Genomic DNA, 12,270 nt, shown 5'->3' with positions numbered 1-12,270 from the left:
TCATCCTCATCCTCATCCTCACCATGAATCTATCATATGTTATCATCACTCACTATGTGTCAACCTTTCACCAGAGCACAGGTGGCAACGTCCATTCTTACGGCTTGCTACCCAAGGAAACAAGGCTGAGCTGCTTTTCTTACTTACTTGTACCTTGTGACTGACTCTTGACGCTTCAAGTGAAAGCGCACTGACAAACAAATCCCGGTCTGTCGTAGTGGCGTTCCCATTTCTCGCACTAGCTGCTCCTGAGCAAGGCAGCAAGCTGATATAGATCATGTCTAATCGAATTACAAGTCCTTTGAATTATCGTCATCTCTCTTTCCCCCCCATCTGGCCTTGGCATGGTTTGCTCGAACTTCAACAAGCCTGAAAAGATAATGGAAAGCCTAGAAGGATCTCTCCCTAATGGGGTCCGACAGGTGTCCTGGCCAGTCACCACCTGCTATTTGCACGCGGGTGCTCACCTATCCTATCCGTGGATTCAAGGGTGCCCTGCTCACTAAGTTTACGAGTACCACGTCGGATTTAAATATGGCAATATGCAGCCTTTCTCCGAAAAGGTTCTGCTCGAGCCTCCAGTCTAACCCGTCTCATGTCCCGTATTCCCCTAAGCCAGGAATACGCACGGAGGGTGGGAAGTACCGGGTGGATCTGGGTGTATCAATCTGGGTCCCGACCCGGATGTTGCGCTCTTCCTGGTCCCGATTCGCCCATCGCAGCGTAAACTTTTCCACTCTTTGGGGCCTGTAAAATGGGGGATGAGCCCAGATGCTGGGTCCTGATTGTTGATTTTTCCCCTCTCCGTTTTTCTCGCGTCGTCGCCTGTTGTCCTCTTGACCAGCGAAGATCGTGATTCTAATTCCTGGTTGCTTGACTGATTGACCAACGACTCGTTAGACTCACTAGTCGGTCGTCAGTCGCCAGTCGCATTAATTTCCAAGCTACGGGGCATCGGAGCGGCCGCTGGCCCTAATAAGTTATCCACCAAGTACTTTATCCTTAGCGTGCTGCCACCATTTCTCACGCTTCTCCTCGCCCGCTTATATTCGTCACTCGTTACGGCCTCTTCCCCCTCTTTATCAAGCAATCGATCTGTGATCGAACGCTTTGGCTAACCTTTATCTGCCAACCTCTCTATGCTTCTGGCGTCCTCTCGTTAATCGGCACAGTCTTCTGAGACTGATCGTCTCATCTTTTAATCACCATGTCGCTTCTAGGCACTATAAACCCTAATGTTAATCCAGCCCGTGGCGTGGAGTCCCACGAGGTGCACGAGAATGTGAACGAAGGCGCAGCAGCAACATCCGCATCCGCTGTGAATGAAGGAACATCCGAGTTGGGCCACCACCACCACCAGCACACCACTCACGATGAAGAGAAGTTGATGGCAGAGTCCGGTCTCAGTACACCGGGGCCCGACACAAGGGGTCGTTGGAGCCGACACACCACTTTCAGCAGCGCCGAGACTGCGCTCGAGAAAGAAGAGGGAGAAAAAGGAGACGAAGACAATGAGAGCGAGGAAGTTGCCGCTGAAGAGATCCACCGTCTGGCGCAGCAATTGACCCGCCAATCCACCCGGTTATCGACCACTGGCGAGAATACATTCCTGGAAGTGAAAGAGGATTCGACCCTGAACCCCGCCAGTCCCAACTTCAAGTCCAAGCATTGGATGAAGAACCTTCTTGCTCTCTCCTCGCGCGATCCCGAGAGATACCCCCGCCGTGAAGCCGGTGTCTCCTTCCAGAACCTCAGCGTGCACGGTTTCGGCAGTCCGACAGATTATCAGAAGGATGTTTTCAACTCCGTCTTGCAAATCGGGGCGCTCGTCCGTAAGCTCACAGGTACCGGAAAGCAAAAGATTCAGATCCTCCGTGATTTCGATGGACTCGTGCGCAACGGCGAGATGCTGGTTGTTCTGGGTCGCCCCGGAAGTGGTTGCTCGACCTTTCTGAAAACCCTTGCTGGCGAAATGAACGGTATCTACATGGACGAGGCGTCTCAGCTGAACTATCAAGGTATCTCGGCCAAGCAGATGCGAAAGCAATTCAAGGGTGAGGCCATCTATACCGCCGAAACCGATGTCCACTTTCCGCAGTTGACTGTCGGCGATACCCTGAAGTTTGCCGCCCTCTCTCGTTGCCCTCGGAACCGCTTCCCCGGGGTGACCAAGGAGCAATATGCGCTGCACATGCGCGATGCGGTCATGGCGATGCTGGGTCTGTCGCACACCATTAACACCAAGGTCGGTAACGACTTCGTTCGTGGTGTCAGTGGTGGTGAGCGTAAGCGTGTCAGTATCGCTGAGGCCACTCTGTGTGGCTCTCCCTTGCAGTGTTGGGACAACAGTACGCGTGGTCTGGACTCAGCGAACGCCCTCGAGTTCTGCAAGACATTGAACTTGATGACCAAGTACGCTGGCGCCACTGTTGCAGTCGCCATTTACCAAGCGTCGCAGAGTGCTTACGACGTCTTCGACAAGGTCACGGTTCTGTACGAAGGCAGACAGATCTATTTCGGTCCTACCGATGAGGCGAAGGCGTTCTTCACCAACATGGGCTTTGATTGCCCGGATCGCCAGACTACTGCTGATTTCCTTACTTCTTTGACCTCTCCCGCCGAGCGTATCGTCAAGGCTGGATATGAGGGCAAGGTGCCTCAAACCCCTGATGAGTTTGCCGCTGCATGGAAGAACAGTGAGGCGCACGCCAAACTGCTCCGGGAAATCGCCGAGTACAACCAGCAATATGCTATCGGTGGCGAGTCGCTTGGCAAATTCATCGAATCTCGCAAAGCCATGCAATCCAAGAACCAGCGCGTCAAGTCTCCCTACACAATCTCTCTGTACGAACAGGTCAAGCTCTGCTTGATCCGTGGTTTCCAACGGTTGCAAGGTGATGCTAGTTTGACCATCTCCCAATTGGTCGGAAACTTCATCATGGCCCTTATTATTGGAAGTGTGTTCTACAACTTGAAAGACGAGACGGACAGTTTCTACTCCCGTGGTGCCCTGCTTTTCTTTGCCGTGTTGCTCAATGCCTTCTCCAGTGCGCTCGAGGTATGTTTATGACTTGCCTTCGCGTTCATCTCCTTGTCTGGTGTTTCGCCTGCTGACGTTCGATTTCAGATCTTGACTTTGTACGCCCAACGCCCAATTGTCGAAAAGCAGTCTCGTTACGCCATGTATCATCCGTTCGCCGAAGCCATTGCGTCTATGCTCACAGATATGCCTTATAAGATCGGAAACGCGATTATCTTCAACCTTACGCTATATTTCATGACTAATCTTCGTCGGACGCCGGGCGCCTTCTTTGTCTTCCTGCTGTTCTCCTTCGTCACGACCCTGACCATGTCCATGCTCTTCCGTACCATCGCTGCTTCTTCCCGGACACTTTCTCAAGGTTTGTCTTTCGTTCTACCCACTTCCGTCGCGCAGAGGCTGATTTTGAAACCAAGCTCTTGTCCCGGCCGCAATTCTCATCTTGGGTCTGGTCATCTACACCGGTTTCACTATTCCCACCACTTACATGTTGGGGTGGTCGAGATGGATGAACTATATCAACCCCATCGCTTACGGCTTCGAGAGTCTGATGGTGAACGAATTCCACAATCGCCAATTCCCGTGTTCTGAGGATGGTTACGTTCCCTCCGGCAATGGCTATGATTCCCTCCCTCTTTCGAACAAGATCTGCTCTACAGTTGGGGCGGTATCCGGACAAAAGTACGTCGACGGTGATAGGTACCTTGCTTTGAGCTTCGACTACTACAACAGCCACAAATGGCGCAACCTGGGAATCATGTTCGCTTTCATGATCTTCCTCATGGGCACATATCTGCTCGCTACCGAGTACATTTCTGAAGCCAAGTCCAAGGGTGAGGTTCTGCTCTTCCGCCGCGGTCATGCTTCCCCTGCTGCCAAGGACGTTGAATCAAGCCGCCAATTCGCCTCCCCTGAGAAGGCTGAGCAGTCCAGTGGTCAACAACAGAGTGCCGCCATTCAGAGACAGACCGCTATCTTCCAATGGCAGGATGTGTGCTACGACATCAAAATCAAGGGTGAACCCCGCCGCATTCTTGACCACGTCGATGGATGGGTCAAGCCTGGAACCTGTACTGCTCTCATGGTATGTTAATTGGACTTCGTTCTCGCCAGATATGAACTGTGCTAACGTTCATTAGGGTGTTTCTGGTGCGGGTAAAACAACTCTCCTGGATGTGCTTGCTACTCGTGTCACCATGGGTGTGGTCACCGGTGAAATGTTGGTTGATGGGCGTCCTCGTGATCAAAGTTTCCAGCGCAAAACCGGCTATGTGCAGCAGCAGGATCTCCATCTTCACACTACCACTGTCCGTGAAGCTCTTCGGTTCAGCGCCATCCTTCGGCAACCTGCCCACGTCAGTCGCCAAGAGAAGCTCGACTATGTTGAAGAAGTTATCAAGTTGCTTGACATGGAAGAATACGCCGACGCCGTTGTCGGTGTTCCCGGTGAAGGTGAGTCGCTTCTGAGTATTTCCTTGCTTGTGCATCGGTTTCTAATATGGAGTAGGTCTCAACGTTGAACAGCGCAAGCGCCTCACCATTGGAGTTGAATTGGCGGCTAAGCCTCAGTTGCTTTTGTTTTTGGACGAGCCTACTTCTGGTCTTGATAGTCAAACGTCCTGGTCCATCCTTGATCTCATTGACACCTTGACGCAGCACGGCCAAGCTATTCTATGTACTATCCACCAACCTTCGGCTATGCTGTTCCAACGTTTCGACCGTCTCTTGTTCCTTGCTAGAGGCGGTAAGACAGTCTATTTCGGAGATATTGGCGACAAGTCTTCCACTCTTGCTAGCTATTTCGAACGGAACGGTGCCCCTAAGCTACCTGCTGACGCTAACCCGGCCGAATGGATGCTCGAAGTCATTGGTGCTGCTCCTGGATCTCACAGTGATATCGACTGGCCCGCGGTGTGGCGTGACAGCCCTGAACACAAAGCCGTGCTTGACCACTTGTCCGAACTCAAGTCTACTCTCTCGCAGAAGCCGCTCGACACAAACCAGGCGGATCCCGGTAGCTACAACGAATTCGCTGCACCGTTCACTGTCCAGCTATGGGAGTGCTTGCTCCGCGTGTTCTCGCAGTATTGGCGTACACCCGTCTACATCTACTCGAAGATTTGCCTTTGCGCCCTGACTGCCTTGTACATTGGATTTTCATTCTTCCATGCCAAGAACACCTCACAGGGACTGCAGAATCAGATGTTCTCTATCTTCATGTTGATGACGATTTTCGGAAACTTGGTGCAACAGATTCTTCCCAACTTCTGTACCCAGCGCTCCCTATACGAGGCTCGCGAGAGACCTTCTAAGAGCTACTCATGGAAGGCCTTCATGGCTGCTAACATTATTGTTGAGCTGCCGTGGAATGCACTCATGAGTGTGATCATCTATGTCTGCTGGTACTATCCCATTGGGCTCTACCGGAACGCGGAACCGACCGATGCTGTTCATGAGCGTGGAGCGTTGATGTGGCTGCTTATTCTGTCCTTCCTTCTTTTCACCTCGACCTTCGCGCACATGATCATCGCAGGTATCGAGCTTGCTGAGACTGGTGGTAATCTTGCTAACCTGCTCTTCTCCTTGTGCCTGGTCTTCTGTGGTGTCCTGGCAACTCCTCAGCAACTCCCTGGCTTCTGGATCTTCATGTACCGGGTTTCTCCGTTTACATATCTGGTGTCTGCCATGTTGTCGACCGGTGTATCAGGCACCACGGCTATCTGTGACTCCTCAGAGTACCTCCACTTCGACCCCCCTGCCAACAGCACCTGCATTGATTACATGCAGAGCTATATTGCGTCCGCGGGCGGCTATCTTCAGAACGAGGATGCCACCAGCAACTGCGCCTTCTGCACCATCAGCGACACCGACACCTTCTTGGCGGCAGTCAGCAGCCACTTCTCCGACGCGTGGCGCAATTTCGGTCTTATGTGGGTGTACATCGTGTTCAACATCTTCGCCGCGGTGGGCATCTACTGGCTCGCTCGTGTCCCGAAGACCAAGAAGACCAAGGCTTCTTCTTGAGAGGACTTGACATGTATAAATGATTTTCCCCTGCCCAGCTTTTGTATGATTTGTTCACGTATACATATGTTTGTGTTTCGGATTATCGTTGTTGGACATAATCGGGAAATGCTTGGGGATTGTTTTTAGACGCACATATTCTAGATTCCTCTTCTCTTCTCCCTGGCCCTTCGTCGCTCCTTACTCATATATGCCCTCCAAGCGTATATTTTAGAATTCTTGGCCCCTCTTTCGTCCTCCCGGGCAGACTTGGTTTTTCTGATTTGGTCCCGTGGAACTTTTTTCCTCACTGCCTCCTGTCCTTTTTTTCCCCAACTGCTTTCTATCGTTCATAACTCCACTTACCCACACTTACTCGTTCTATGCTGATACATATCTGTACATTACCAACTTTCAGACCCGTCGCCAAGACTAGCCAGAAAACCACATAGAACAGGACATATCAACTCAGACCTTATACCCTTCAGGACCTTCTCAAGCAGAAGCCTCACGCACTTTCAGGTTTCCGCCCAGTCAACCATAGGGCAGTGGCCGGGTAGACCGCCACCAGTACCCGAGGGCGACAATCGCCATGTCTATTACTCCGTAGGTAGTAAGTTCCTCAAAGATACCTTTATCCCCGTCCTGCCAAAGCCGACCCCAAAAAAGGGGGTTGTGCCAACGTCAACCTTCGGTCCTGCAGCCCTCGCCGGCCAGGGCTGCTTGCTGCTTGCTCACCAGCACAGCCGCGCTCAGGCTTTCTTCACGTAGTTGGATCTCATCACTTGGTACTTGTTGTCCACATCCACATCCACATCCTCAACAGCATGGAAAACCTTGTTTCGTCATTCCAAGCCCCTCGTGGTTGGTTTGAATTTCCGGATCTGGATTTCCGGATCTGGATCACAGTGGATGGCTGCAGAGATGGGCCAGGGGGGTTTGTGCCATGGAAATAGCAGTAGCATTATGTACTGTACCTATGAGTAGGTAGTGTGAGTGTGAGTGCTAGCTTACCGTTTCTTTTGTAAAGGTGGTGGTGTAGGGCGGGGTTTACATTATGGGATGGATTATACTGGGTGCGATGGATGGAGGGGAGGTGTCTTGGGTACAGTACAATGCATTCATCAGGTGATGATGATGAAGGCAAAAGAAGAACATCGCAATATCGACCTAGGAGGAAGAACGATAATCTCACATGAAAGAAAGAGAAAAAAAAAAAAGGGGGGGGGGTTCCCGAACTAGCTACGGAGGTAGGCTTAGACTTCGTTCGGGTTCCGCTCCGAAGAAGAGGATTCTGTATTCTGTATTCGAGTAGTAGATGTAAAGCCAAGAGTCTGTGTGTCAAATTTCTTTTCTCCTAGGGTCCTAGTCTACTCGCTAGTACGGAGGATTCAGAATAGATTAAGGTCCCACTGGACGTTTAATCTAACTAATTAGAGGATGGTTTAGGTAATGCGATGGGTCATCTTCGGAGAAGTCGGGTGCTTAATTCGGATTCCAGTTTAGATTTAGGTTGATTTAGGGTTCCGAGAGCTAGCTGTCCGTAGGCCGTACTCCGGACGGAGAAAAACTCGTGATACAGAAGTAGATGGATCAGGGTTTGCACTATTAATAGCACTTGGGCGGCTGGGCGTGGTGGTGTCGTTATTCATCTCTGTGGGTACAGTGCAGGGGTTAAGCACGGAATCAGGCGGGCTGAAATAACAAAAAGATACAAATGCAATCAAGAAGTGATGGCTTGCGCTTGGTGATCGTTTCTGCGGCTGCGGCTGCTGCTGCTGCTGATAATGGTGACACGATGATGATCATGCTTGTAATGAACAATGACTTGTATATATATCTCAAAGAAGAAAAAAGAAGGGTAAGAGAATGAGGGAAAGAATGGAAGAGAAGAGAAAAAGAAGTGATGGAAGAAGTTTTGACAAGAATATTAAGGGTGAGTGATACGAGCCATGAAGAGGGGACAAAGAACGTAGAGAGACAAGAAAATGAGAAGATAAAGGCAAAAGGGCTAGGGCTCTAATCACAATAGCATTCACAACAAGAAAGGAAGTTGATACGTATTTTTTGGGGGAGGAGATAGGTTGGGAAAAGGTGCTTGTCTACCACGTGAAGGCTTCCTCGACAAAATCGACCACAGCACCCTTTCCGATACGAGATCGGGCAGCTGCACGGACTTCATCGGCGAAAGCACCTGGACCACAGACGGAGACAACGGTGGCGCCAACGCGCTCAGGAATGACTTCGTCGAGGACGACGTCGGCTTTGCACCGTCCAGGGAACATCTGCACGGTGGCACTGGGCGAGACGATCTCCCGAGAGGATTTGGGCTTCGAGACGAAGAGCTTGATCGTCAGGATCTCCCGGCGGCCCGGCAACCGAAGGATCTGATCCATCCATTCTCGCACCCAGGCGAGGTGCTCTGTGCTGCGAACGGACCAGACAAGGTAGATCTTCTGAGTCGCAGCACGGCCTTCGGTGGAGCGGATGATGAGATCACGCACGGAGAGCATGTGATGGGTGATGCCGGCGCCGGCCGAGAAGAGGACCGCAGTGCCGTAGCTGGCCAAGTTGACAGCGTGGGAGGCATACGGCCCCTCGATGAAGCCCGACAGGTGGAGCGTTTGACTGGGTGCTGCGAGGGCTTTGTTGTACAGTTTACGGGTCATGCCTTGGCGAGCACCCATGATGAGAGACACCGACGTCGGTTGCTGATGGGCCTTCATGTACTTGTCCAGATCAGAGATAGGCTGCTTCTCGAGGTCGGAGGCTGTTCCGGTGACGGCTGGGGCCGTCACAGACTCGCTGGGCTCAACCCAAGCGACAGAGAAAGGATGCGACATCCAGAGAGCAACGCTGGGAATGTAGGCATACACATGGCTACCTGCACCAACGTGAACGCGCTTGGGAAGTTGAAAAGTCACTCTGCAGGCTTCGCCGGGGAGGGCTTCGACGGTCAGAGTTGTAGAACCTTTGCTGGGAGAGATGTTCAGGTATGCTATCCGGCCGAGGCGAGCCAGCCGCTCCAACAGCCACATCAAGCCAACGGCAATGAGCCAAGGCTTCTGGGGTAGATTGTCAAGATCCAGGTGCATGATGACACCAATGTATGCAAACAGAGCACAGAGTTGGTGGATATGCAAGAAGGTCTCGTAAAAGGCGTGCCGGATTGGAGACGGGGAATGGAGTCCGAGAACCACCATTGCGACAGTCCCGACTAATCCCCAGGTGAAGAACGGAGTGTCGCGGAGGCGTGCAAGCATGTCAGCGAAGCTGACTTCGTCACATGCATTGACCGCCCACGCGGCCGTGTGCACAACGCTCTCAATAACAACAATCCGGCCAAGCCAACGGTGAAGCAGATTATAGGTATCGAAGCTAATGTGCAACAGGGGAATGAGTGGGTTGTTGCGGGCAGCCAGGAGGAAGAGAGGGACCATGTTGAGAACGGCCAGCGTCCCGGAACGACCACGGAGCTCGGCGACAAGGGCCGCCTTAACGTTCACCCTGTAGTCGAGAATAACACAATAGGCAATCTGGCTAACGAGGTATAAACCAACGAAGATGGTTTGGAATCTGGAAGGCACTGTGCCCACGCCGATGGCCGACGAAAGCTGAAGTTCCCGGTTGTGTCTCTTCCTTCCCAGGGGTGCATACAACATATGCTTCTTAAAATTTGTCCAGGCAGGTGATACCTCAACACTCCAGAAAGTCTGTTCTCGTTTGCTTGCCGTCAGAGAGGTGATATGGCGAAGATAGGCATGGCTAATCTGTGCAATTCGTCCGCAGAACACGACGAACGCCAGAATTGTCAAAGACGCGTAGATGATCTGGGTAAACAGATGATCTCGAGGCACGTCCACTCCGCTCAAGCCTCTTGAATATTCGTAGATGTAAGTGGCATTGACGCCATAGCCCCGAGAGGCTATGTGCTGCCGTACACTATCCATTGAAGTTGTGATAGCCTGCGCAGCACGTTGTGAAGGACTAGTACGGCGACAGGAGACGATGGAAGGCAAGCAGCAACGAGGTCGTGTGGGGTGGTGACTCCAGCGAACTTCCTAATAATAGCGCTCGAACCGCCTGAGACAGGCCAATGACTGCGTAGACGCAGAGAACCTAATGGCAGGGGAACGGAAAGAATGTGGGGAAGAGCAAGGGAGTTCCAGGGGGATCTCCAGTAAACAGAACTCCAGCGAGAGCGACAGTATTGCAAGTAGCGGATAGCTGTAAGGCTGGTTTGACACACGAAGGTGATGTTTGAATCTCCGCAGCTGAACTTGACTCAGAACCGTCTGGCAGGTCGTTTTATCGGGCGATTCTGATGATGACGTTTGCCTCAAGGGGTCTGCAAATGACCAAGATGTTGTCACGGGTGATGTCCTTTAGCGGAGCCGAAGAATGTTGAAGACACCAGACAGGATGGCGAAATTGACGTTTGGGTTCTACCAAGATTTAGTCTTAGAGTTATGACCAGCGTCATGAGGGGCGAGCCAGCCTTCAGATATACTCACCTTAGGTTGCCTACGTGCATAATATAAGAGAAGTATTCCAGCAAGGGGATCAAAGACGCGCAGCGTCAATAGTGCAGCGGCTAGAAGAAGCGAAAGCTGCCGGCAAGAGAAGGGAAAGTAACACAAAGCAACGAGAGTGTCTATTGTTGTGAAGAGGACCAATTCCGCCTATTTCATGATAAATGACGTCCGACTGCAGGCAATGATCGGCAAACTCCAAGAAAGGCAGGGGAAAGCTTGTCCGTTTCAACTTCAGGCACAATAGTCGATTGTTTGAAACAATGAACAATGAATGAATGGATGAGCCGCTCGGTGAAAGAAGAACGACCAGCCAGCTGGCTAGAGGGGAAACGATTGAAGAAGAATGTAAGAATGGCAATGGGAAGAATGGAAAAGAGTGAAGAAGAGGGTTCGAAGAACACACGAAAGGTAAGAGGAGATGGAGAAATAAAATCACTTCTACATTGGGAGATCCACGGCGCAGATAGATACCCTTTAAGCGAAAGAAAAGTACCACATCAGGCAGCGGACCGGGTCTGCCATCAAACTACATACCGAAAGAAGACCAATGGCCAGGGCCACAAACACATTACCAGGTAACAGTGGCGTGGTCCTCCTGAGAGGGGTTCATCTTGGGCGCCAAGACAAACGTCTGCGCTCGGCCTCGAACCGGTAGAAAGAGCTCTGGCGCGCATTGAGGGCCCGACGATGGCATCGTTGTTTCTGATAGAGATGGACAGGTCTCCAGGCTTGGCCGGGTGTTTAGCGCTCTTGGCTCCAAGCAGCAGCCGCGGAGACGGGGGCAAGCTGCAGGCTTGCAGCAGGGGTTGTCCGACCGAGGCGCATCGCTGGCCACTGAACAGCCAGCCCCTGACCGGAACTGCAGTTCAACAGTTTTCACAGGTCCAAAGACTTGCACCTTGAGGTTGAATCTTCATGACTGAGAGAATCGTATTGGTTTATCGCGATGTCTTTGCATGTTTCAAGTGCTGCAGTTCAAGCTGAAACGCTTGCTCCATATTGGCCAGAGCCATGTTTGGTGGCCCACCGCGATTCCCACTGGCAGGTGAATTCAGCCACTGACTAAGAGAAGGGTTGGTGTTCCTCATGGGTCGGGTGTGTTAGCGAAGCTCTTGGGATGAAACAAAGCTTGGTGTTTGACATGGTGGTGGTGGCGGTGGTGGTCAAGTTTCTTTCGAGAGGAAGATGATTGCTGGATTGAAAGTAGGTGGAGGGAAGGAGATCTAACTTACCGGTAGACTGACTAACTACGGGAGAGATTCAGGGAAATTGGGCGGAGAGTCGGCGACACATGGCGGTCACGGGTCAGAGACTAGGCCCGCCCTGTTTAATCTATTTTCAATTATTTTGATTCTAATCCGATTCTATTATTTGCTCGGAGACTTCGGTTTCCTGGCTATCTCGGAATACTCTTCCTTCATTCGGTTCTTCTTCCTTGACTACTCGTAGATATTTCTTGGAACCCTGCTAAAAAAAAACCCCCATCGGAACGAAAGAAAAAAAAAAAAACAAAAACAAAAAGTGGATATGCGTTTACCCTTGGCTCAGGTTCTGAGGTTCGTGTCCCACTGGAAGTGCCCACCGAATTCACAAGTCCTTTCGGCTCAAGCCTGAAGCCACATGGGAGTTCGACACCTCAGTGACAGGCAGTAGCTCATTAGCTTTTATGCCATGCTTCCAGCGCTTGAAAAG

The 12,270-nt window shown here is 51.5% G+C and overlaps 2 protein-coding genes across 2 annotated transcripts; one reads left to right on the top strand and one right to left on the bottom strand.

Moving 5' to 3' along the window:
• Positions 1 to 1,207: 1,207 nt before the first annotated feature.
• Positions 1,208 to 6,064, top strand: BO72DRAFT_496698 (pleiotropic drug resistance family ABC transporter; the record flags this gene model as incomplete). Its single annotated transcript, XM_040948644.1, has 5 exons — positions 1,208 to 3,058; positions 3,128 to 3,401; positions 3,457 to 4,124; positions 4,180 to 4,492; positions 4,548 to 6,064. The coding sequence occupies 5 exons, from the start codon at positions 1,208 to 1,210 to the stop codon at positions 6,062 to 6,064; spliced, it is 4,623 nt and encodes a 1,540-aa protein (XP_040800801.1).
• Positions 6,065 to 8,145: 2,081 nt separating this feature from the next.
• BO72DRAFT_378839 (ferric reductase family protein) lies at positions 8,146 to 9,993 on the bottom strand (the record flags this gene model as incomplete). The annotated part of the gene is made up of 1 exon (XM_040941331.1): positions 8,146 to 9,993. One exon carries the CDS (start codon positions 9,991 to 9,993, stop codon positions 8,146 to 8,148), a length of 1,848 nt encoding a protein of 615 aa, XP_040800800.1.
• Between the last annotated feature and the right edge of the window lie 2,277 nt (positions 9,994 to 12,270).

This window comes from Aspergillus fijiensis (assembly GCF_003184825.1).
Source record: "Aspergillus fijiensis CBS 313.89 unplaced genomic scaffold BO72scaffold_26, whole genome shotgun sequence".
Lineage (NCBI taxonomy): Eukaryota > Fungi > Ascomycota > Eurotiomycetes > Eurotiales > Aspergillaceae > Aspergillus > Aspergillus fijiensis.
Note: the sequence above shows the minus strand (reverse complement) of the source record. Positions and strands in the feature narration are given on the sequence as shown.